Source organism: Corvus moneduloides, chromosome 3, assembly GCF_009650955.1.
Source record: "Corvus moneduloides isolate bCorMon1 chromosome 3, bCorMon1.pri, whole genome shotgun sequence".
Classification (NCBI taxonomy): domain Eukaryota; kingdom Metazoa; phylum Chordata; class Aves; order Passeriformes; family Corvidae; genus Corvus; species Corvus moneduloides.
In genome coordinates, this window is record NC_045478.1 from 1,221,983 (window position 1) to 1,246,847 (window position 24,865).

General features: G+C 56.2%; 2 protein-coding genes across 4 annotated transcripts; one reads left to right on the top strand and one right to left on the bottom strand.

Annotated features, from left to right (window-relative positions):
* Window positions 1-305: 305 nt before the first annotated feature.
* LOC116441440 (fibrinogen-like protein 1) lies at window positions 306-12,088 on the top strand. Its single transcript, XM_032103337.1, has 8 exons — window positions 306-389; window positions 3,264-3,371; window positions 4,222-4,960; window positions 6,209-6,431; window positions 7,519-7,656; window positions 9,294-9,510; window positions 10,878-11,073; window positions 11,799-12,088. The coding sequence occupies exons 3-8, from the start codon at window positions 4,586-4,588 to the stop codon at window positions 11,943-11,945; spliced, it is 1,296 nt and encodes a 431-aa protein (XP_031959228.1). The 5' UTR covers window positions 306-389; window positions 3,264-3,371; window positions 4,222-4,585; the 3' UTR covers window positions 11,946-12,088.
* A 3,672-nt stretch (window positions 12,089-15,760) lies between these two features.
* Window positions 15,761-24,366, bottom strand: STMN4 (stathmin 4). 3 transcript variants are annotated; one of them, XM_032103346.1, is made up of 7 exons: window positions 24,266-24,336; window positions 22,386-22,465; window positions 20,318-20,375; window positions 18,390-18,485; window positions 17,277-17,482; window positions 16,999-17,190; window positions 15,984-16,401 (listed from the first exon to the last, which is right to left on the bottom strand). In XM_032103346.1, exons 2-7 carry the CDS (start codon window positions 22,386-22,388, stop codon window positions 16,273-16,275), a joined length of 684 nt encoding a protein of 227 aa, XP_031959237.1. In that variant the 5' UTR covers window positions 22,389-22,465; window positions 24,266-24,336; the 3' UTR covers window positions 15,984-16,272. The 3 variants fall into 3 exon arrangements, with proteins under 3 accessions (XP_031959236.1, XP_031959237.1, XP_031959235.1); XM_032103345.1 differs by lacking the exons at window positions 15,984-16,401; window positions 22,386-22,465 and adding an exon at window positions 15,761-15,977 and having other exon boundaries at window positions 24,266-24,364; XM_032103344.1 differs by lacking the exon at window positions 22,386-22,465 and having other exon boundaries at window positions 24,266-24,366.
* Between the last annotated feature and the right edge of the window lie 499 nt (window positions 24,367-24,865).

A 24,865-nucleotide genomic window follows, 5' to 3' on the forward strand; every position in this document is an offset into this window, starting at 1 on the left:
CACCGGGACCACCCCGAGCACCTCGATCCGCGCCGGGACCGCCCCGAGCACCTCGAACCGCACCGGACCCGCCCCGAGCACCTCGATCCGCACCGGGACCGCCCCCGAGCACCTCGATCCGCACCGGGACCACCCCGAGCACCTCGATCCGCACCGAGACCGCCCCGAGCACCTCGATCCGCACCGGGACAGCCCCGAGCACCTCGATCCGCACCGGGACCACCCCGAGCACCTCGATCCGCACCGGAACCACCCCGAGCCCGCCCCGGCGCCCCCCGGCTCCGTCCCGAGCCCCCCGCGGGGTCCCCCCATGGCTCTGGTGCTGCAGCTCCGCTCCGTCTCCGGCCTGCGCGGCAAAGGCGACCGCATCGCCAAGGCGGCGTTCCGGGGTACCGGGAGCGGGGACGGGAATTTGGGATCGGGATTTGGGCCGCCGGAATGTGGGGACAGGATTAGTGGAGCAGGATTTGGGGTGCAGGAATTGGGGGAGAGGGATTTGGGGAGCAGGATTTGGGGGAGCAGGATTTGGGGGAGCAGGATTTGGGGGGAAGGATTTGGGGGTCAGGATTTGGGGGAGCAGGATTTGGGGGGAAGGATTTGGGGGTCAGGATTTGGGGGAGAGGGATTTGGGAGTGAGGCTTCGAGGAACAGGATTTGGGGAGCGGGATTTGGGGGGAAGGATTTGGGGGAGCGGGATTTGGGGGTGAGGTTTTGAGGAACAGGATTGGAGGAGCAGGATTTGGGGTGCAGGAATTTGGGGAGCGGGATTTCAGGGAAAGGATTTGGGGACAGGATTTGGGGAACGAGATTTGGGGTGCGGGATTTTGGGGTCAGGATTTGGGGGGCAGGGTCTGAGAGACAGGGTTTGGGGGGAAGGATTTGGGGGACAGGATTTTGGGGAGCGGGATTTGAGGGGCAGGGTTCGAGGGGGAGGATTTGGAGGCAGGAATTTGGGATTTTGGGAGCAGGATTTGGGGAGTGGGATTTGAGGGACAGGATTTTGGGAGCAGGGTTTGGGTGCAGGATATGGGGGGCAGGATTTTGGGGGGGTGCGGGATTTGGGATGCAGGATTTTGGGGGATCAGTATGTGGGGAGTGGGATTTGGGGAGACAGGATTTTGGGGGGACAGGATTTTGTGGGGGCGGGATTTGGGGGGCAGGAATTGGGGGAGAAGGATTTGAGGGATCGGGATTTGGGGAGCAGGATTTTAGGGGGGCAGGATTTGGGGGAGCAGGATTGGGGGATGGGATTTGGGAGCAGGATTGGGGGGTGGGATTTGGGGGAGCAGGATTGGGGGGTGGGATTTGGGAACAGGATTTTTGGGGGCAAGGTTTGGGGTCAGGATTTGAGGGCAGGAATTTGGGAGCGGGATTTTGAGGACAGGAATTTGGGAGTGGGATGTTGGGGACAGGATTTGGCGGACGGGATTGGAGGTCAGGATCTGGGGACCCGGAATTTGGGGGGTGGGATTCGGGGACAGGATTTGGGGATCAGGATTCGGGGAGTCCCAGCATCCATCCCTGCCTCAGTTTCCCCACGCACGACCCCAAAGCGGCTCTTTTGGGGGTCCCCTCCCCACGGGTTCCTCCAGGGAAAAGGGGGTGAATTCCCGGGGTGAAATTCCCGCCGGGAGCCGGGATCGTGTCCCAGCTGGAATCCGGCTGTGGGATCACGGCTTTGGAGGACCGAGGGTGCCAAGGAGAGATCCCGAAGGAATCCTGGTCTGGGATCCGGGATCAGCCGGGATTTCTCCCGAGGATTCCGCGGCTTCCGATTCCCGCCGGGATCCGCAGCAGCTCCAAAGATTTCCACGGGAAGGAGGAACAATTTTCCCGGGAATGTGGAAGTTCGGGAGCTGCCAGAGCTTTTCCAAGGCTTGGGAAAGGCTCGGGATGGGATCCCGGCTGGGGCCGGATCCCTCTTCCAGCGGCTGGGAATCCATGGAGACGGAGTGGGATGAGGGCAGCAAGAGCGATCCCAGCTCAGGGAAGCGGGGGAATTCCAGGAATTCCATGGCCGGCCTGGATCAGCTTTCCCTGCTCTTAACGACCTTGGGATCATTAACCAGGGCCAATTAACCCTCAGTTCCCTGTGCTGCTTCCCAGCGCCAAGAAAATCCCCGGGAAGAGGCGGAATTCCCGGCTAACTCGGAGCCTGGAGCAATCCCAGCAGCGGGAATGGGATGCAGGGCGGGAAAAGCCACCTTGGATTTTCCCAGTGAGCCCTGGGAGATCCCAAATTTCCAGTTTGGAACATTCCCGGTCCCGAATCCGGCCCAAATTCCCTGTGGGACGGACAGGATCCATCCCAGGACAGGATACAGGGAATGGCTTCCCACTGGGAAAAGGCAGAGCTCCTGAAAAAACCTCTGGAGCCCCAAAAAAGAGGGATTTGGGAGGTGGAATCCATTTTCTTGGCATTCCAGGGGTCGGCATTCCTGATTTTTCCTCCTTGCTGCTCACGGAGTTCCTGGGAATGGCTGGAGGGGGAATAGGGAATGTTGGGTGGGGGCTGATCCGTGCCCTGTTTTCCTGGGAATGGCTGCAATGGGATTGGGGGAATTTTGGGATCGGATCCATGCCCTGCGTCCCTGGGAACGGCTGGAATTGGGACAGGGAATGTTGGGGGGATCTAATCCCTGGATATCTGGGAAAGCTGCTGGAAAAGCCGCGAGGTTCCATCCCAGCAGATGTTTCCCAACAAAAAATTCCCTTTTCCGGGCATTTCCCGCTTGGGATTGCGGGAATCAGCCTCGGGAAGCTCTTTGCCTTAAAGGGGGGAAAACCCCACAGCCAACGGATTTTTCCAGGAGGGAATTCCCCGGTTTCACCTCCCATTCTTACGGCTGGATTAATTAGGGGCTCATTAGCATATTTCATTAAATCTCCCATTCCCGTGGTGGATTAATCCGTGCACTTAATTAGCATCCCTACGGCTGATTAATTAACCCACGGAATTCACGAGCCGGTGGACGTTATTCCCTCCCAAAATCCAGGAGCAAACCCTGGGATAGGGAATTAAACCCCAGCTCTGATTTCCGGTCTCTCAACAAGGCTCGGGAAGCTTTCCCATAAAAACTCTGGGAAAACACATTCCCACCATAGGAAAACACATCTCCGGGCTGGGCCGGGGGGATTTGGGATGAGCAGGAGCCCTTCCCGGCTCCGGAGGCTCCGGAATAATCCGCCGGCTGCTGAGAAGGTCACGCCGGGCTCGGCTGGATCCTCCTTCCCGCCGGCGGCTCGCTCATCCCTATTTTTAGAGCCGTGAGAGGATCAGTGGGAATAAGGATTCCGTGGGCCCTGCTCCCCATGGCCGGCCGGAATCCGCCGCTCGCCGCTCCCGGACACTCCGGCTGGGACCACCGGAGGTAGGTTGGGAATTCCGGGAAGCTGCCCTGGGATCCGTGGGATTCCTCGTCTGTGCTTTTTCATCGGGAGAAACCTTGGGAAGAGGCCCAGGGCTGGTTCCGAGGGAAGCGCAGTTTTTTGGGATAAAAGGGGTCAAGGGGGGTGTTCTTCCCGCTTGGATGGGGTCTCTCCTCATTCCCGTTGGATCCGAGCCCGGGTGGGAGAGCCAATCCCAGGCTGGGATCCATCCAGGCTCTTCCTGGGTGGTCCGGGATTCCCATGGGGATAATTCCATGTGTAGTTATAAATCCCAAGGAAAAACCCTGCTCAGGGATATGGAGAGAGCATCAAATCCATGGATGGGCCGGGGAATGGCTGGAATGGGATTGGGAATGTTGGGGGGGAGGGGTCTGATCCATGGATATTCCTGGGAATGGGATTAGGAATGTTGGGGGGGGGGGGTCTGATCCATGGATGTTCCTGGGAATGGCTGGAATGGGATAGGGAATGTTGGGGAAGGGGGGGGTTTAATCCATGGATGTTCCTGGGAATGGGATCGGGAATGTTGAGGGGAGGGGGTCTAATCCATGGATATTCCTGGGAATGGCTGGAGTGAGATCGGGAATGTTGGGAGTGGGGGTGTCTAATCCATGGATATTCCTGGGAATGGGATCGGGAATGTTGGGGGGGGGTGGGTCTAATCCATGGATATTCCTGGGAATGGCTGGAGTGGGATAGGGAATGGGGATGGGGGGGTGTCTAATCCATGGATGTCTCTGGAAATGCCTGGAATGGGAACCAGGAATTTTGGGATGTGGATGGACATCCCCTTTTCCACCGTCCGTCTCCTCGCTCTGATTCCCACTCCAGGAAGTGCTGGAATACCGGGATACCCAGTCTGGGGGAGCCATCTCCTTCCTACACCTGATCCCGAGCAGGCGGAATTCCAGAATTCCCTTCCCGAGGGAGCAACCACCTCATCCCAACTTCCACAGCCTCCAAGCCGCTCCGGAGGGAGGGAATCGCAGCCCACGGAGCCGGTGGAGAGCGGAGGATCCCAACCAATCCCAGCCGGGATTTTTATGGGATCAGATCCTTTTCCCGGATGACCGGAGCTCTGGGATCCTTCCGGATGCTCTGATCCCATAAAGCCGCATTTCCTGGGATCGTTACGCCCTGGGAATTCTCCCGTTCGGACACAACACCCACCCCGAGGATCACCCCCGCTTCCCTCATGGAATTCCGCCCGGGAAAAGCGGGCTTGCTCTCTGTTCTCCTCATGGCCGCGCTGAGCCGCCAATCCCTGGAAAAATCCCTTCCCGTGGGTTACCGGGAGCACGAGGATCCTCGGGAAAGCCCGGGATTGATCCAGTGCGGGGAATACAGCAACCAGGTGCTTCCCAACGGGCGCTGCCGGATCGTGGCCACGCTTCCGCAGGGCGACGAGCAGCGGTGCCCGGATCTGTTCCGATGCACGGACGAGGTCTCCTACTGGCTCCACGAGAACGAGGAGCGCAAGCAGCAGATCCTGGAACTCCGGGAATTGATCTCCGAGCTCCAGGAGGAGCTGAGGAATCACCGGCACCGGATCAAAGCCCTGGAGATCCAGGTGAAAAAGATCCGTGGGGTTTTTTTTTTTTCGGCCGGGGGTGCTGCCGGTTGCTGGGTCGGAACTCGGATCGGGAGCATTCCCGGGATCATTTACTCAGTATCAAGCCCAAATCCTTGAGTTTTATCCATGGGATCTCCTCCATCTTTGAGATTTCCGTGGAAGGGCTGCGGATCCATCCCGTTCCCAAAGCCCTGGAGATCCAGGTAGAAGTGTCCATGGGCCTTTTCCATGGGTGCTTCCAGCTCCTGGAATTTTGTAGGGTTGGAGCTTGGATTGGGAGCATTCCCGGGATAATTTCCTCAGCATCAACCCCAGATCCCTGACTTTTATCCATGGAATCTCCTCGACCTTTGGAAGGGCTGCAGATCCATTGCCAGACCCGCGGGAGGGATTGGGAAGCGGGAGGGAATTCCCAGGCTGCTGTGGGATTTGGGAATTGCTGGCTAAGGCCTGCTCTGCCGTCTAACGGACAGGGAGCACGGAACGAGGCGAGAGCGGCACATTCCCGGTGGGATCAGGGTGTCCATCCCCTGGAATCAGCTCTGGGAATCTCCTGCCAGCTTCTCCCTGGATTGGGATCCAAAGGCTGCTTTTCCTAAAAAAACAAAGGGGGAAAGGGACGTGAACGTTCCTTTAGGGGCATCCAGGCTTGGAATTCTCAGCACATGGAGCTGCTGGAGAGAGTCCAGAGGAGGCCACGGAGGGCTGGGAGAGCTGGGAATGTTCAGTGGAGAAGGGAAGGATCCAGGGAATCCTTGGAGCCGCTTCCCGAGCCTAAAGGGGCTCCAGGAGAGCTGGGATTTGGGATAAAGGGTGGAGGGGCAGGAGGCAGGGAATGGCTTCCCAGTGGGAAAGGGGAGCTTGGGGTGGGGTCTTGGGAAGGAATTCCTGGCTGGGCTGGAATTCCCAGGGAATCCCTGGACCCCTGGGAGCATCCAAGGAAATGCTGGAGCAGCCTGGGATAGCAGGAGGTGTCCCTGCCTGCGGGATGGCATGAGCTGGAATATCCCGATGATGAAATCGTTTGGAAAGGATTCGCATATTCCCAACCTGCTCTTCCTTGCCCATGCCCTCCCTTCACGGAATCCTGGGAATATGAAGCCGGATGGGCTGGGAGCTTCCAAGAGACCACGGCACGAGAATTCCAACACCACCCTTGGAATGCTCGATCCCCGATCCCACCGTCCCCACCCATCTCTGGCGTCCCCATCATTCCCAATCCCATTTTCCCTTCTTTTCCCGCAGCACGAGGAGGCGGCGGGGCACAACCAGAGCCTCCTCCAGAGGGTGCAGGACCTGGAGCAGCATTCCCGGGAATCCAGCACGCTCCAGCACATCCAGGCCACGCTGCTCTACGACATCCAGGCCCAGATCAACAACATCTCCACCCTGGCCGACTGGGCCTGGAGGAATCCCAGCTGCCTCCATCCCGCCGATATCCGCATCCAGGAGGAGATGCAGCATCCAGGTGATGGGAATGGCGTCGGGAATGGGGCCGGGAAGGGCTGCAGGAAAAACGCTTCGAATCCCACTCGATCCCAAGGGATTCCGGGGCTTTTCCAGCTCCTTGGATGTGGGAGGTGCTCGTAGGGAGCGGCTCAGGAGCCCACCTGGAGTCTGCCCAAATCCAGGGAATGTTTTCCAGGCAAAAACCAGCAGAAATCCTTGAAAACTGGGGGATTTCCCACAAAAAAATTTCGGTTTTCCCCTTAAAAAAACCCCAACCATTTTTTGTGATTTCTCTGTTTTCAATGAATTAATTTGAGGGGTTTTTGGCCAAGTTTTTGGTTGTTTTCCCTGGAATAATTTGGGATTTGCCTTCTAAAATTCCCAGCATAAAATCAGGGCTTTGCCAAAACTTTTCCACTTTGAAAAACAACAATTTTTTTTTTGTATTTCTCTGTTTTTAATAAATTAATTTTGATTTTTTTTTTGCCAATTTTTTGGTTGTTTTCCCTGGAATAATTGGGGGTCTTCCTTGGGATAATTTGGGATTTTCCATCAAAAATTCACAGCATGGAATTAAAGCTTGGGTAAAACTTTTCCACTTCAAAAAACAACAATTTTCTGTAATTTCTCTGGTTTTAGTGAATTAATCTTGATTTTTTTTTTTTTTTGCCAGGTTTTTGGTGATTTTGCCCAAAATAATTTCGGGTTTTCCTTGGGAAAATTTGGGATTTTCCATCAAAAATTCCGAGCATAGAAATCGAATTTTTAGTGAAATTTTTCTGCTTCAAATCATTCCATTATTTCTCTATTTTTAACGAATGAATTTCCATATTTTTTTCCCCAGGTTGTTTTCCCTGGAATAATTTCATATTTTCCCTGGAATAATTTGGAATTTTCCCTGGAATAACCCTAGAGCCCCTTTAGGCTCTGGAAAACTCTGGAAAAATCCCTTGTGGATGGTTGGACCTGGAGCCTCTTTGCCAAAAGTTGACGGCTGAACCTCCATATCCGGGAATTTTTTTTCCCAGCTTTTTCAGATTTGTAGGAAAAGCGTTTCCCTCCTCCCTCCAGGCTGTAACCGCGGCTCTCCCTCTTCCCATTCCCAGAGACGAAACACGGCCGGAATTGTCCCATCGACTGCGCTTCCGTTTACTCCAACGGGCTCCGGAGATCCGGGATTTACAGCATCCTGCCCTCGGTCCGCGGCGTTCCCATCGAGGTCCTGTGCGAGATGGACACAGAAGGTCCGGGAAAAGGATCCTACGGCTTCTCCCGACGGAGCTTTGGGTGGGATTTGTATCCTGGTGATTCCCAGGGTGGTTGGGCGTTGGAATGGTGACATTCCCAAAGCTGCTGGAGCTCCAGGAGGGTTTGGACAACGCTGTCAGGGACAGGGTGGGAATTCTGGGGTGTTCTGGAGTTGGATCCGTGATCCTGGTGGGTCTCATCCAGCTTGGGATGTTCCATGATTCCGTGGGTTTTTTTCGAAGCAGATATAGGGAGTCCCAAATCCTGGAATGGTTTGGGTGGGAAAGGACCTCGAAGCTCATCCCATTCCAATCCCAACATCATCCCCAATCCCAGGCTGCTCCAAGCTTTTCCTGGACACTCCCAGGGATCCAGGGGCAGCCACAGCTTCTCTGGGAATTCCAGCCCAGCTGGGAGTTCCTTCCCAAGATCCCACCCCAAGCTCCCCTTTCCCACTGGGAAGCCATTCCCTGCCTCCTGCCCCTCCAGCCTTCATCCCAAACCCCAGCTCTCCTGGAGCCCCTTTAGGCTCGGGAAGCGGCTCCGAGGATTCCCTGGATCCTTCCCTTCTCCTGCTGGACATTCCCAGCTCTCCCAGCCTGGCTCCGGAGCAGCCTTTGGATTCCCACGTTTCAGGAAGGAGAATCCCAGAGGAGCAGCTGCTCCCTGGGGGTGTCTGGAGCATCTCTGGGAATCTGAGGCTTTTGTGGGATCATTCCCATTCCCTGTGCTGGACTGAGGAGGTGGGAGGTGGATCCTTATCCACATCCCGCGGGAAGGGATCCAGGTGACCCACAAGTGATGGGAATCTTGGGATGCATGGAATTCATCTGGAATTCAGTCTCCGGCGTGTCACCGGGATTCTTCCCGTGACCATCCAAGCAATCCTGGACACTGGAGGGGGACAGGATGTGGAGACAGCTCATGGAAAGATGGCCCCGATCCCATGTCTTCCTCCCGGTGAAAATCTTGGAATGAAGGGATTCGGACAGATGGGAGAGCAGATGGAGCCGGGGAGAGAATTCTGGGAGAGCTCCTGGGCTGCAGGAACGGGACATAAACTCTGGGATTTCCCATTTGTTCCAGTCCCAGACCATTCCTTTCCCGAAAAACGTTGCTCCCTCTCACTTCCAGACACCTGAAAATCTGGGGTAATCCATAGGGAATCATCCTCATGAGCCCCTGCTGAGGTGGGATCCCTTTTCCATGAGTTGTGGCGTGACAAGGACACTTTTTATGGAATTATGGAATGGTTTGGGTGAGAAAGGACCCTAAATCCCATCCCATTCCACGAGGGAATTCCCACTATTCCAGGCTGCTCCAAGCCCTGTCCAACCTTGGACACTCCCAGGGATCCAGGGGCAGCCACAGCTTCTCTGGCAATTCCAGCCCAGCCCCTCCCCACCCTCCCAGCTGGGAATTCCTTCCCAACATCCCACCCCAAGCTCCCCTTTCCCACTGGGAAGCCATTCCCTGCCTCCTGCCCCTCCAGCCTTTATCCCAAATCCCAGCTCCCCTGGACGCTTCCAGGGATTTGAATTCCACACCTTTGCTGATGGATCCTCCCTAAAATCCTTGTCTGGGACCCTCTGGATTTTCCCGGATATTCCCATTTCCCGTCCTTTCCCAGCAGGTGGGGGCTGGACGGTCATCCAGAGGCGCCAGGATGGATCCGTGGATTTCAACCGGACCTGGAACGAGTACAAGGAAGGATTTGGGGATCTCAACGGGGAATTCTGGCTGGGGAACGACAACATCCACAGGATGACGAGCCAAGGGGATTATTCCCTACGGATCGACCTGGAAGACTGGAATAACAAACACAAACACGCCTTCTACCAGGTCTTCAGGTAAAACGCGGGATGATTCCCGGGATTTCAAACCCTGGGAGACCCTCAGGCAATGGGAATTCTCTCTAGAGACGTTTCCAGGCTGAGCCCAGTCTCTCCTTGCCTTCCCAGCAGGATTTGATCCCAAATTTGATCCCAAATTTGATCCCAAATTTGAAGTTGGGTGCGAGTTAGGGAATGTGCGGTGTCACCCGGCCATGCTCAAATTCCAAATCCATGGGAGAAGGGAGATGTAGGATCCAATGGATAATCCCTGCCCATCGCCTGGTTTTTATTCCCAGATTACTGAGCTCTGTGTCCGAAATCCAAGGATTTTGAGGATTTTGCCCTGGTTTGGATTTTGGTCCTCTCCACTCATTTATTTCCTGGCATCCTTTGGAATCTCCCGTGTTTTATTTTTCCAACCACATCAGCCACATCCTGGATTATTCCTGAGCGACCAGGAATGTCTGGATTGTCCCAGAGGATCCCCTTCCCTTTTTTTCGTGGAAATGCTCGTGGCTCCTAAAATCCCGGAATGCTTTGAGTGGGAAGGGACCTTAAAGCTCATCCCATTCCCTGGGCAGGGATTCCACGATCCCAGATTGCTCCAAGCTTTCCTGGGACACTCCCAGGGATCCAGGGGCAGCCACAGCTTCTCTGGGAATTCCAGCCCAGCCGGGAATTCCTTCCCAAGATCCCAGCCCGAGCTCCCCTTTCCCACTGGGAAGCCATTCCCTGCCTCCTGCCCCTCCACCCTTTATCCCAAATCCCAGCTTTCCTGGAGCCCCTTTAGGTTTGGGAAGGGGCTCCAAGGATTCCCTGGATCCTTGAATCCCTTGGAGCTGCATCCCATGGGATTTGTGTGCTGGGAACCCCAACCTGGAACCATCCCAGCAGCTCCAGAGGATCCCGGAATGGTCTGAGTGGGAAGGGACCTTCAATCCCATCCCGTTCCATGCCCTGCCATATCCCAGGAGCAACCCGGGATAGTGGGAGGCGTCGGGGTTGGACCGGGATGAGCTTTGAGGTCCCTTCCCACCAAACCATTCCATAATTCCATGATTCCACTAATTATCTCCATCTCCGGGAGGAGCCGGATGCTCCTTGCATGGAGAGCGCTGGATAATTAAAGGGATTTTCCCAAAGCTCCCACATTCCTTTGTTGTGGCTTCCCGGTCATTCTCCGCCCATTTCATCCCGAAATTCCAACATTCCCGACCACGCCCATCCCACAGAAGGAAAAAATCTCCTCATCCTTGACTTTTCGAGGCGGTGAATCCCAGCAGGGAGGCGGCTGCGCCTCAGGAGCGCTGTATCCCGGTTGGAAAGCACAACCCCGCTGAAATTCTGACCATCCCAACGGAACATTCCTTTGCTTCCGGCAGCATCGAGGACGAGGAAAACTTTTACCGGCTGCACGTGGACGGATTCAGCGGCACCGTGGAAGATTCCTTCGCCTGGTACCATGACAAGAGGAGCTTCAGCACCCCGGATTCCGGGAATATCTGTGCCGAGATTTCCCACGGAGGCTGGTGGTACCACCAGTGCTTCTTCTCCAACCTCAATGGGGTTTACTACAAGGTAGGATGGGAGGGATTTGGGAATTTTTTTCCCGACCGGAGCTTCCTTTTTTCCAAGATCAGAGGGATGGACATCAAGGAAAAGTGGGATGGAGATGGTGGAATGTGAGGAGCGAGGCTGTTGCTCCTGGAATCATGGAATTGTTGAGGTTGGAGAAGCTCTCCAAGACCGAGTCCGACCATTCCCAACATTTCCAATCCCACCACTGATCCATGTCCCTCCAAATCCACATGGATCTGAAATCCTTCCAGGAATGGGGACTCCAGCACTGCCATGGGCTGGAAAATCCTTTCCAGGCAGGAATTGTTCTCGGTATCCAACTAAATTCCCCCATGGACAGCTGGAGGCCGTTCCCTCTCATCCCATCCCTCATTCCCTGGGAGATCATTCCCGATTCCTGCCTGGCTTCACCAACCGCTCCAGAGCAGAAATAAAAGGAGCGCTGGGCACCGGAGCGATCCAGCTTTTCCAGAGACGCCCCTGCTCGCTGGGGTTTGGAATGACACGGAAACCTCTGGAATGGGTGACTCAGCCGCCAGAAATTCCAATGAGGCTCCAGAGGGACCTTTGGGAAAATTTAGGGATTTATGGGCTTTTTTATCCCACGTTATCCTAACGGTCTTTGCTCCCACATTTCAGAGGAGTCGTTTTTCCGATATTCCCATCCCGGATGGTGCTTCCAAGTGTTTCCCTCTCCTGAGCCTTCTCCTTTCTCTGCTTCCCAGGGCGGCCGATATTCCATTAAAAACCGGAAGATGCTGGGTCCGGATGGCATCGTGTGGTATTCCTGGAAGGACACGGACTATTATTCCCTACGGAAGGTGGTCATGATGATCCGGCCGCGCACATTCCGGCCCCACCTCTCCCCGTGACGGATCCCGGGATATTCCCCCTTTCACATCCCATGGAATGTTGGGGAGGGAGGGCTGGGAATTGTGCAGGGAAACTGATTCTGGAAGGACCAAGTGGTCACTGTTGGATTTTGTGGGAATGGATCCAAGCAGGATTCAACAGGGAATTGTTGAATTCAAGTCCAATTCAATTCCCAATCCAAGTCCTCCAACGTGGGAGCTCTCCTGGGATTGTGGAGGTGATTCCTGGGAAAGGCTCTGTGTTCCACCAGGCTTGGGCATTCCCAAGACTAAATCCAGTTGTCCGGATGATGGGAACCAGCTCCGAACTGATCCGTGCGGATTTCCGTGGCCACCAACCCAACGGAATTTCCCAATGGAAGTAAAGATCCAGCCATACCGCGGGAGTTTTCCAGGTGGGATTTGATGGACCGGCTTTTATTCCAGACGATTTGCATCCCGTTCCCAAAGATCCCGAAGATCCATGACCACAGGGATGCCTGGAATTGGCTCTGAGGGAAGCCAGGAGATCCAATGTGCATTCCCGTGGATGGAATCACGGGAAAACGAGGAAGGATTGTGTTCCACACCTGGATATCAACCATCGGGAAGAGCAATATTCCAGATGAAAAGCTTCCCAAAAAAACCTGGGAAGTTTTCCATTTCTCCTTCCGTTTTCACCTTCCCGCCCTCTCTCTGGCAAAGAATTCCGGATGGATTTTCCATCCATCCTAAAAAGGAATGATCGGAAGGGATTTAAAATCCATTTTTTCACTGCCTTACTCGAGATAATTAGAATTGATTGAATTAACTTGAATAATTAATTTGAATAATTAATTAATTTCCCACTGGTAGTTTCAGCAGGAAACCCTCCATTTTCCCTGGCTTTGCCTTTTCCCGGGATCCGGATTTGGAAGTTGGGACTCAGCCCCGCCCTTCCTGTGTTTGGTGATGAATATTTAATTTTATTTAATTAATATTTCATTAAATGACCTTTTTTTCTTATTCCATGTTTTCCGAGGAGGGAAAGTCGGATTTATTCCTTCCAACTGCTCCCTTCCCGCTTGGTGCTCTCCTGGTGGATTCTTCCCGGCTCTATTTTCCCTGGAATGTTGGTTTTTTATGGAGAAATCCATGGACAAGTTGCCTTCCAATTGTCCCAAAAATTAATAATTGCAAGATAATAAATGAATATTATTCGGCTTTCGGTTTTCCTTGGAAGTTTTCCAAGGGTGCGGGGTATTCCCAAGACTCTCCCGGATGTGTCTTGGAGAGCTGACATTCCTGTCGGATCGCCGGCCAAAATTCCATGATTCCTCCTGGATAATCAATACCCTGCTAAGGGATTAATTAATCACTTAATAAGCAACAGCTTAATTAATTAATGATCCCATTATCATTATTAATCCACCATCTGATTTCCCACATTAAATTTGGTGATTCCCAAACCTTGGGAATCACAAATGGCTGCTCTGGAATGAATTCTTCCATCCTTCGTTTCCCACAGCTTTTTTCCCAGGTGCGAATTCCTCCCTGTTATCCAGATCTTGGATTGGGGAAGAATCCAGGGAATCCTTGGAGCCACTTCCCGAGCCTAAAGGGGCTCCAGGAGAGCTGGAGAGAAATTTGGGATACAGGATGGAGGGGCAGGAGGCAGGGAATGACTTCCCAGTGGGAAAGGGGAGCCTGGGCTGGGATCTTGGGAAGGAATTCCCAGAGAAGCTGTGGCTGCCCCTGAATCCCTGGGAGTGTCCCAGGAAAGGTTGGAGCAGCCTGGGATCGTGGAAGGCATCAATGGGAGAAAAATCATTCCCCAAATCCTTGTTCTTTAGGATTCTGGCCATGGAGAGGGATGATCCTGGAATCATGGAATGGTTTGGGGGGGAAGGGACCTTAAAGCTCATCCCATTCCATGGTTAGGGACACTTCCCACCATCCCAGGTTTTTTGGGAAGTGTGGATGGATCCACATCCTCTTTTCCTGGTCCTTTTGGATAGAGCCCCTTCCCATCCCACCTGGACACAACGGGAATCCCCATCGCATCCGTAGGGAAGTCCAAACCTGTTCCCAGGATTTGTCTGATCCCACACCCATGGGAATCACCCAACCTCAAAGATTCCCAGGATCGGGATCTCCTTATCCCAGGTCAAAGAGGATGGATCAGGAGGAACGAACACTTTGGACCTTTGGGAATGCCGCTCCTAAATTTTGGTGCCGGTTTCCGGTGGAGCAAAGTTTGGAAAAGAATCCTCCCATTGCTTCCTCCTTGGAGCTGGAGCAGGAATTCCCGGGATCTCCTCCTGGCCCTGAGGAATGCATGTTTTTCACCTATTCCATGGACATTCTGATGGATCATCCGGTCTCATCCAGCTCCCTCCCAGTTTCCTCCTCTCCCAGCACACGGACGCAATTGGGATCCAACTCCCTGCGCCAGGTCTGGGATGGGAAAACTTCATGGAATGAGCTTGGAGTGCTCAAATCTTCCAATCCCACCAGGTTTTTGGGGAAGGGGGGGAAAACAGACCAGCCTCCCACCCTAATTCCCTCCCTCTCGTCCTTTTCCCGACTCCAGGATGCCTCGATCCTGAAAAAACCACACGGGAAGCACGGTAGGGATCATGGAAACCAAAGGAAAGGCCAAGGCAGTTTTATTTACATCCGTTGTGTACAAAAAAAGGACAGCTCGCGCCACAATCCGTCCCCAGTCCCATTTTTCCCCTTCCCAGGATTCTCCCAAGGCTCCGGGATCCGGGCGGGCACCTCCTGGCACCGGGAAAAAGCCGTGATTCCCTCCGGACCTGGATCAGAGCTTGGAATGTCTCATCCAGCCATAGCGGAGACCAAACCCTTTGTTCACATCTGGGTTGGGATTTGGGGGTCCCACGGCACTGGGAACGCTTCCGGATGGCAACTGGGAATGGAGGGAATTCCCACCCCCTGGAAAATCCAGTGTTCCTTCTCCCGCCCTTCCTGGAGGCAAAGATGCCCCAGGAATTGCACGGCAGCTCCCAAAAAACATCTCCTGGAATAGTGGGGGGTTTTCCACCCTCCCTGGTGTCACCAGGAGGTGCCACCGCTGTCCCCAAGGGGTTCCCCATGGATATTTTTCCCTGTTCTCCACAGGGCTCCATCCCACCGAATTTTTCCATCCTCTCCGCCGAATTTTTCCCTGAATTTTCCCCAATCCCTTCCATCGTGGTCTCCACAGCCCCACCCTGGTTTCTCCTGCTGCTCCGTCGCTGGGAGCCGATGGTTTTCCAGCTGGAAAGGGGGATTTCATCCAAGAATTCCCACCGGGATTATTTTTTGGGAAGTTCTTACAAAAAAGTTTCTTTGGGAATTCATGGGGCTTTCCAATGTCACCCTTGGGAAGGATCATTGGGCATCTCCAACAGCCAGAAAAAACCTTTGGAGCAAGGGAATTTCACTCCCCGACCACCTCCAACGGGGGAAGCCTTCTCCCCCTTCCCAAAACGGTGCTGGAAGGGCAAAAAACGCCGGATCTGGGAAGAGACCCCAGATCCAGGCGGGAACAAGGGAGGGAGGGACACCAAGAGATGCCGCAGCCCACGGATGGGATGGGATGGGATGGGATTGGATGGAGAAGACTCCAGTGGGATTCCCGCCCGCCCTGCCTGCCCAGCACCAAATTAAAGTCACACACGACGCACATTTTCCCACAATTCCCTCCCCGCCCACTCCGTATTCCCGGGATTCCTCCTGGGGATCACCTCCTCAGCCCTCGGCTGTCCCCTCCAGACCTGGCTGACGGGCGGCGCGCGGGACCCACCCGGGTGGGCATCCCAAATCCCGCCCTCATCCCTCCCCTCCCCACCCTCCCCGGAACGACGACTCCGATGGCTTCACCCCTCGACTCGGCACATCCACGAACAAAGAAAGCAGAGGAACGTCCACCATTCCCACACCATTCCGACCTGGAGCTGCGGAAGCCTCCGGCACCTCCCCGGAGCTGTCAGTCCCAGCAGCGCCTCTTTACCTGGAGGCTTCTTCCTTGAGCTCCTTGTTTTTCCTCACTTCTTCCGCGTGTTTGTCCTGCGGGATTGGGAAGGAGGAGGGGAAGGAGGAGGAGGGGGGAGGGGGGACACGCGTTAGCCGGATTCCAGGGTTCCGGGATCCCCACGGACAGCGGCTCCGGAGGGGTTGAAGGCACGAGGTTCATCCCGAGGGACGCCACGGATGGGTCACCAGTGTCCTCTCCTCCCCTGGGGTCACTTAAGGGCTGCTGGTGGCACTTGGGGACACTTTGTCCTCGCCCTCTGGCTACGAGGGAGACGTCAACCGTCCCGGGAAGCCCCATGGAGCTGGGATTAGCTGGGATTTTCCGGCATTATCTGGCGCTCTCCGCCTCTGCCCCAACGGAGGCGCTCGGAGAAGGGCACTGGGCGGGCTCCGGATGTTTTGGAGGGAGCTGGAGGTGGTGAGGGTGGGATTTTCCATGCGGAGGTTGGGAACAGACCTGATTCGGGAGAGAGAAGAGGGCTGGAAAGGTGGGAATGGCTCCCAGCACGGAGCTGGGGAGCTGCCGGATCCATGGGAAGGGACCACGGGAAGATCCGCCAGCCCGGAGGTGGGAAAAGAACAAGGGCAGGGATGTGGCTGGGATGGAATTCCCAGCAAAGCTGTGGCTGCCCCTGGATCCCTGGAAGTGTCTAAGGAAAGGTTGGACAGGGCTTGGAGCAACTTGGGATAGTCCAAGGAAAGGTTGGACAGGGCTTGGAGCACCCTGGGATAGTGGGAGGTGGTGGGGGTGGAACTGGATGATCCTAAAGGTCCCTTCCAACCCAACCATCCTGGGATTCTGTGATTCCTGGGATTCTGTGTCCCATCACAGCGGAACATGGGAAAAGGAAGGACTTTGCTTGTCCATGGACAAGACCCAGATCCCAACTCTCCGACCACTCCCGAGCCTACGGATCCACCCGGTCAGGACCCCCCCGTCCCAGTGGGATGCTGCATCTGGATGGGAATGGAAGCGGGAGCCCCTCTTTGGTGGTGCCACCCCAATATCCCGAATATCCCAACCCATCCCAATCCCTCTTTTCTGGGCTCTCACCTTCTCCTGGAGGCGCTCCAACATGGCCGCCAGATGGGCCTCGCGGTTTTCCTTGTTGGATTCCATCTTCTGCGCCAGCTTCTCCTTGGCCATCTTGATGAAGTTGTTGTTCTCCTCGATGGCCTTCTGGATCACTTCCCGCTCGTGCTCCCGCTTTTCCGCCAGGTGCTTCAGCAGCTCCGCCTCCTGGTACTGGGGACACCATGGGGACATTCCCGGGATAAAGCCACCTCTTCCCAACCCAAAAACGGGGGGAATTTACTGGGTGTCGCACCCACCTTTCTCCTCTCCTCCGCTGCTTCCAGCTTCTTCTGGATCTCCTCCAGGGAAGGGTCGCGGCGCCGGGGCAGGGAAGCGTTGAATTCCGGAATTCCGTCGAAGGACGGAGGCTTCAGGATGACCTCGAAGGATTGGCCCGAGGTCCGTTTGTTGAGCTCGATCACTTCCATGTCGGAGATGACGCACCAGGTCAGGTCCACCGTGTCTGGGTGGGGAAAAGGGCTTGGAATGAGCGCCGGGAATTCCCATCCCGGGATTCCACACCCATGGCCCTCACGGTGGGATTCCGCCTTTTCTGGTGTCCATGAATTTCATCCAAATTTAGCCCAAACGCCATCCCTGGGGTTCGGGGATGTGGTGGGGTGGGGTAGAAATTCCAGGATTCCCATGGATGGGGCTGAGCTGGGAATATTTGGGAGGGCTGGGAATGTCCCCGTCTCTCCATCTCTCCCTGCTTTGGGAAGTGGGAATGGGACTGTGACCCCTTTTCCAGTGTAGATCCCCCTGGAAAACCTGGAGGAGCCTCCCAAGGCTCTTCCATCGCCTCTGGATGTGGATTGGGATGAATCACCTGGAGGTGAAAAATATGGAGGCCACATTCCAGGATGAAGGAATGAAGCCCTCCTGGATCCCAACCTATCCATGGGGCCAAGCTGGGAATATTTGGGAGAGCTGAGGGCTGGGAATGTCCCCATGTCTCCATCTCTCCCTGCTTTGGGAATGGGACTGCTATCCCTTTTCCAGAGTAGATCCCCCTGGAAAACCCGGAGGACCCCTCCAAGGCTGGACATCCCATTCCGTGGCCTCTGGACATGGATTGGGATAAATCACCCGGTCCCAAAAAATATGGATATGGGATAAAGGGATGCCAGAGCCCCCCTGGATCCCAACCCATCCATGGGGCCGAGCTGGGAATATCTGGGAGAGCTGCGAGGGCTGGGATTGCCCAAGCCTCTCCAGACCCCAACCCATCCTCCTGCTGAATTCCCAGAAAATTCCGGAGCCACCGCGCTTGGTTTGAGGGTGACCCCATTCATGCCGAGGGGGGATTGGAGCCCCCCAGAGATCCCAGAATTCCCAGAGCTGCAGTGGGATTGGGAATGGGGTCCCACCTTCGTAGGTGTAGGTGGGCTTGTTCAGGGGATCCGACAGGAAACAGGAGCAGAACAGGGAGACGAGGGGCAGCTCCTTCATCTTCTCCTTGTAGGCTGGGAAGAGACGTTGGGATTGGGATCAGAGGGATGGGGGCCTGCTCCGTGTCAGGGAACGGGTGGGATTGGGATCAGAGTGGGTTTTATGTGCCAGGGAAAGGGTGGGATTGAGATAAAAGGGATGGGGGAGAGGTTCCGTGCCAGGGAAGAGTTTGGGACTGGGGTCTGAGGGATGGGAGGGCTCCGCATTCCAGGGAAGGGCTGGGATTGGGATCAGAGGGATGGGAGGGCTCCATGTGGAAGGCAAGTGGTTGGGATTGGGATCAGAGGGATGAGGGGGCTGCCACATCTCAGGAAAGCTTTGGGATTGGGATCAGAGGGATGGGGGGATTGCTCCATGTCAGGGAATGGGTGGGATCAGGATCAGACGGATGCAGAGACTTCCACGTGCTGGGGAATGTGTGGGATTGGGATCGGGATCAGAGGGATGAGGGGATTGCTCTGTGTCAGGGAAGGGGTGGGATCAGGATCGGAGGGATGGGGGAGGGGCTCCCGTGTGACAGGGAATGGGCTGGGATTGGGGAAAAAGGGATGGGGAGACTTCCACGTGCTGCGGAAGGGGTGGGATTGGGATCAGAGGGATGGGGGGGCTCCATGTGCCAGGGAAGGGCTGGGATCGGGATCACAGGGATTGGGGACTTCCATGTGCTAGGGAAGGGCTGGGATTGGGATCACAGGGATTGGGGACTTCCATGTGCCAGGGAAGGGGTGGGATTGGGATCAGAGGGATGGGGGGGCTCCATGTGCCAGGGAAGGGGTTGGGATTGGGATCAGAGGGATGGAGGGACTCCCATGTGCCAGGAAAAGGCTGGGATTGGGATCAGAGGGATGGAGGGACTCCCATGTGCCAGGAAAAGGCTGGGATTGGGATCAGAGGGATGGAGGGACTCCCATGTGCCAGGAAAAGGCTGGGATTGGGATCAGAGGGATGGGGGACTGCCCTGCGACAGGAAAAGGGTGGGATTGGGGTAAAAGGGATGGGGGAAAGTTCTTGTGCCAGGGAAGGGGTTGGGATTGGGGAAAAAGGGGATGGAGGGACTTCCATGTGACAGGGAACGGGCTGGGATTGGGGTAGAAGGGATGGGGAGGCTCCAGGCGCTGGGGAAGGGGTGGGATCGGGATCAGAGGGATGGGGGGGCTCCATGTGCCAGGGAAGGGGTTGGGATGGGGGAAAAAGGGGTGGGGGGACTTCCACGTGTCAGGGAAGGATTGGGATTGGGGTCAGAGGGGTGGGGAGACTTCCATATGCCAGGGAAAGGGGGGGATTTGGGTAAAAGGAATGGAGGAGCTGCTCCATGTGCTAGGGAAGGGGTGGGATCGGGATCACAGGGATTGGGGACTTCCATGTGCCAGGGAAGGGCTGGGATTGGGATCACAGGGATTGGGGACTTCCATGTGCCAGGGAAGGAGTGGGATTGGGATCACAGGGATTGGGGACTTCCATGTGTCAGGGAAGGAGTGGGATTGGGATCAGAAGGGTGAGAGGACTTCCATGTGCCAGGGAAAGTTTTGGGATGGAGGAAAAAGGAATGGAGGGACTTCCATGTGCCAGGGAAGGGTTGGGATTGGGATCAGAGGGATGGGGGGATTTCCACATTCCAGGGAAGGGGTGGGATCGGGAATGGTGGCTGGCCCCAGATGTTTCAAGCAGGATGAGCTGAGGATCCAGATGTGCAAAGGGAAAACGGGAGGCACTCGGGATCGTCTGGGGCTGTCAATCCCAGTTTGTCACCACTGGGATGCCGGGAACATTCCAGGGCAGGGATGAGCCCAGGAAACCTTGGGATGGGACCGGCCCAGTTTGGGGTGCCAGGGTGGGGGTGTCGTACCGGCCAGAGTCATGGCGAGGAAATCCTTGGAATTCTGCAGGAAGAGCGATGCTGGGGCCTGCGGAGGGAAGGAAGGGATCAGGTCAGTGGCAGGATCCTGGGAATGGGATGATGGGAACAGACTGGGATGATGGGATGGGATGGGATGGGATGGGATGGGAGCACAGTGGGATGATGGGATCGGATGGGATGGGAATGCACCAGAATGATGGGATGGAAATGCACTGGGACAATGGGATGGGATGGGAACACACTGGGATGATGGGATGGGATGGGATGGGATGGGATGGGATGGGATGGGATGGGACGGGATGGGACGGGATGGGATGGGATGGGATGGGATGGGGACACACTGGGACAATGGGATGGGAACACACTGGGATTATGGGATGGGACGGGAATGCACTGGGATAATGGGATAGGGATACACTGGGATGGGATGGGACGGGACGGGATGAGATGGGATGGGATGGGATGGGATGGGATGGGATGGGGACACACTGGGACAATGAGATGGGATGGGAACACACTGGGATGATGGGATGGGAACACACGGGGGAATGGGATGGGGTAATGAGAACACTCTGGTGTGATGGAATGGGATAGGAACAGTGTTGGGATGGGATGGGACGGGATAATGGGAACACAGGGGAATAGGATGGGAACACACTGGGATGATGGGATGGGAACACACTGGGATGGTGGGATGTTGGGATCAGATGGGATGGGATGGGATGGGATGGGATGGGATAAGAACCCACTGGGAGGATGGGAACACATTGGTGTGATGGGACAGGAACACAGTGGGATAATAGGATGGGAACACACTGGGATGTGACGGGAACACACTGGGATGTGATGGGATGGGAACACACTGGGATAATGGGATGGGACGGGAGCACACCGGGATAATGGGATGGGATGGGATGGGATGGGATGGGATAGGAACACACCAGGATAACGGGATGGGAACACACTGGGATGTGATGGAATGGGAACACACTGGGATGTGATGGAATGGGAACATACTGGGATGATGGGATGAGACAGGAACACACTGGAATAATGGGATGGGATGGGATAATGGCAACACACTGGGATGATGGGATGGGACGGGAATGCACCGGGATAATGGGATGGGAACACACTGGGGGGATGGGATGGGATAATGGGAACACACTGGTGTGATGGAATGGGATAGTGGGAACACACTGGTGTGATGGAATGGAATGGGAACAATGTTGGGATGGGAACACAGTGGAATAGGATGGGAACACACTGGGATGATGGGATGGGAACACGCTGCAATGATGGGATGGGATGGGATGGGATGGGATGGGACGGGCACACACCGGGATGACGGACGCATCCCGTGGGATGTTCCTGGCACATGCAGCCCTTCCCACCTCCGTATTCCCAACCCACACGTGTGAGGACACGTGCCGGGAGCCACACACGGACACACCTGGGCACACCTGGGCACACCTGGGCACACCTGGACCCCTCCCAGCCCTGGTCTATCCCAAATTCCCCCTCCAGTTCCCCCCACTCCTGTCCTGAGATTCCCAGTCCTCAAATTGCCCCTACTGATGCTCCAGGATCCTCTCCCGCATCCCACTGGGATCCTTCCCGGGGTCTCCATGGATTTAGGAGCATTCCCGGGACACCACACCCACCCCCAGGGCTCGGAATGGGAATGGGGAATCATGAAAACCGGGATAATCCAGGCTGTTCCTCTTTCCCAGGGGTTTTGGGTGGCATTCCCGGTGGAAACGCCCTTCCCAGCTGCACCAAAGCAGGGAATGAAGTGGGATTTGGGGATTTTCCCCGGATTTTGATCCCCAAATGCCTCCTTTAAAACGGGGATCCTTAAATGCCTGCAGCTCCCTAGGGAATGAGCATTCCAGGGCTGCACCACGCCCCACCCATCCCGAGAAATCCCAGCCTTCATCCTCCCAATCCTGCTGGGATCTGCCCCGGGGATCCCAAAAAGAACCCGGCCACAGCTTCCAGGGCTTGTTGGGAGTGGGAAGAGGGAGGAAATGTGGGAATATCCAACTGGGATCACCATCTCCTATTCCAGGTGCCCCCCGGGGCGGGGCCGGTCGGGATCGGGTGGGGATGCTCCGATGGGTTCCTGGAGGGTTCCTGGAGGATGGATAACCCGGCTGGAAGTGATTGCCGGACTCCTGCCTCCCTGCTGCCGGCATTCCCACCCCAAATCCCGGTTTTCCCTGGGATCTGCTGGCATTCCGTGCCCATTCCCCAAACCTCACGTGGCGTTCCCACAGGATAAAACGTAGGGATCGCCCACCAGAGCCAGAACGGATGGAAAATGGGATCCATCCCTATGGATACGGCTGGATGGGAGGGGAGTGGTCCAGCCCCGTTCCTGCCTGGATGGGGACGCTCTTCCAGGCGTTTGGAGGAGGGAATTCTCTCCCTGCCCCATTCCCGACGGGAACGGGGCGTGGTTGGGGACCTGTCGATGTCAGCCCCAGATCCCAGCGCAGATGGAACGATCCCATTCCCGACCACGCGATCCCAATGCCGGTGAGGTGATCCCATTACCAGTCAGGCAATCCCATTCCCGATCACATGATCCCATTCCCGACCACGCGATCCCAATCCCACTGAGGTGATCCCATTTCCAGTCAGGCAATCCCATTCTCGATCACACGATCCCATTCCCGACCACGCGATCCCATTCTCGGCCAGGCGCACGTGGCAGGGAGAGGGATCCCGATCCACCCCCCGAAGGGCTGCACCCCCTTTTCCCAGCCTGAATTCCAAGGGAAAGCCCCCTCCCATCTCCCATTTTTTTCCCTGGAAAAAGCAGCCGGCGATGGAAGGAGGGGATGGAAAAATGGGAAGGGGATGCGGGGGCTTCCCATTCCCTCCTGGAAGCTTGGGAGGCTCCAGAGGGGGAAAAGCGGGATGGCAGCGCCTTCTCCCTCCCTCCCTCCCCCTGGCTTTTTCCCTTTCCCTGGAATAAAAATTCCAGCGGCTGCTGCCACCAGCGGGAATTCGGGTCCTGCCCTCGGGGGGGGCTTCTCTCCCACATTTTTGGGGGGCTCTGGGTGCGGCCGCGCAGCTCCCGAGGGGTTCCCAGGGGCGCGGGGGTAGCAAAATCCCGGGAATGCTGGAGGTCCTCCCAGGATAACGGGGTGAGTGTCTCCCAAAAATTCGGGCTGGGAGGGGAGGGCGGGATCCCGGGAATGCAGAGGGAGCAGGTCCGCCCCGGGAATTCGGGTCTCCGAGGATGCTGGGGGGCAGAAATCCTGGGATTTCGGGGGGTTCGGGTTTTGAGGGTGCAGAATCCCGGGATTTCGAGGGGTTCGAGTCCCCCGAGGGTTTTGAGGGTGCAGAATCCCGGGATTTCGGGGGGTGCGGGTCCCCCAGGGATGCTGGAGTGGGGGTCCCAGAGGTTACTGGGAAGGCGGGGGGGGGGCGGGTCCCCCAAGAATTCTGGGGGTGGGGGATGCGGATCCCAGGAAAATTCTAGGAATTCTGGGAATGCTGGGGGTGAGGATCCCTGGGGAGTTCTGGGGATGCGGAGCCCCCCCGAGGACGCTGATCCCCCATCCCAAATTGGGGGCGGCAGCCGAGGATGAGGATGAGGATGGGGCGGGGGAGGTCTCCAGCAGGAACGGGATAAGGGCGAATTCCAGGTGGCTGGAAAACGCCCCGGGAAGAGCGGGACGAGCACCCCAAAAGGGATGGGGACACCTCGGGGTGTCCAGGGGGACAAAAGAGTGGCCACGACCCCACCGCGACATCCAGAGCGAAACCCCCCCTCCCCAAAACCTTTTCCCCCCTACAAACCCCACTCCCATCCATCAACCACCACCACCCTCAAATCCATCCGAGCCCTCCTGCCGTGAACCGAACCCGCCAGAATTCCCCAAAAATTCCCCCCAAAATTCCAGCGGAGCCCGCCGGACTCACCCACGGCCGTGGTCGCGCTGCTCCTGGCGCTCTCCCGGCTCCTTTAACGCGGCTTTGGAGCATCCCGGGCGGGGGGTCCCCAGCGCCCCCCATGACATCATCGCCGAGGCCGCTGATTGGTCGAGATCCCGTGCGAATGAGGGCCCCGCCCGGTGACGTCACAGCCCGCAGCTATTTTGGGGTTGGAGCAGCGAAGAAAAAAAAAAAGGATGGATAAAAAAAAAAAGGATGGATGGAAAAATCAAGGGGGATAAAAAAAGGGGGGATTTGGGCCAAAAAAAGAGGGATTTGGGGTGGAGGGTTGGATTGGGAAGAGAGCATGGAATGAAAGGTTGGATCCAGAGCAGGACAGAGCTGGAGAGGGACAAAGTGACAAAGGGACACGGAGGGGTTTGGGGGGGCCTGAGGCGTCGCGGGGGGGGCAAAGTGTCCCTGTTCCCCTCCTGTCACATCGCGGGGACACCGGGGTGCGCCCCAAATTTGGGGGACAGTGGGGTGACATCGATATGGGGGGACAGTGGGGTGACAGCGATATGGGGGACAGTGAGGTGACATCGATATGGGGGGGACAGTGGGGTGACAGCGATATGGGGGGACAGT

What these genes read in the sequence shown, in the direction of transcription:
- LOC116441440 (XM_032103337.1), top strand. Translation starts at nt 4,586, where the DNA reads ATGGAATTCCGCCCGGGAAAAGCGGGCTTGCTCTCTGTTCTCCTCATG. An exon ending in GCCTTCTACCAGGTCTTCAG is followed by an intron (nt 9,511 to 10,877) that starts GTAAAACGCGGG and finishes TGCTTCCGGCAG; the next exon opens with CATCGAGGACGAGGAAAACT. An exon ending in TCAATGGGGTTTACTACAAG is followed by an intron (nt 11,074 to 11,798) that starts GTAGGATGGGAG and finishes TCTGCTTCCCAG; the next exon opens with GGCGGCCGATATTCCATTAA.
- STMN4 (XM_032103344.1), bottom strand. Translation starts at nt 24,358, where the DNA reads ATGGGGGGCGCTGGGGACCCCCCGCCCGGGATGCTCCAAAGCCGCGTT. An exon ending in CAGCGCGACCACGGCCGTGG is followed by an intron (nt 20,376 to 24,265) that starts GTGAGTCCGGCG and finishes TTCCCTCCGCAG; the next exon opens with GCCCCAGCATCGCTCTTCCT. An exon ending in CCTCGCCATGACTCTGGCCG is followed by an intron (nt 18,486 to 20,317) that starts GTACGACACCCC and finishes GTCTCTTCCCAG; the next exon opens with CCTACAAGGAGAAGATGAAG.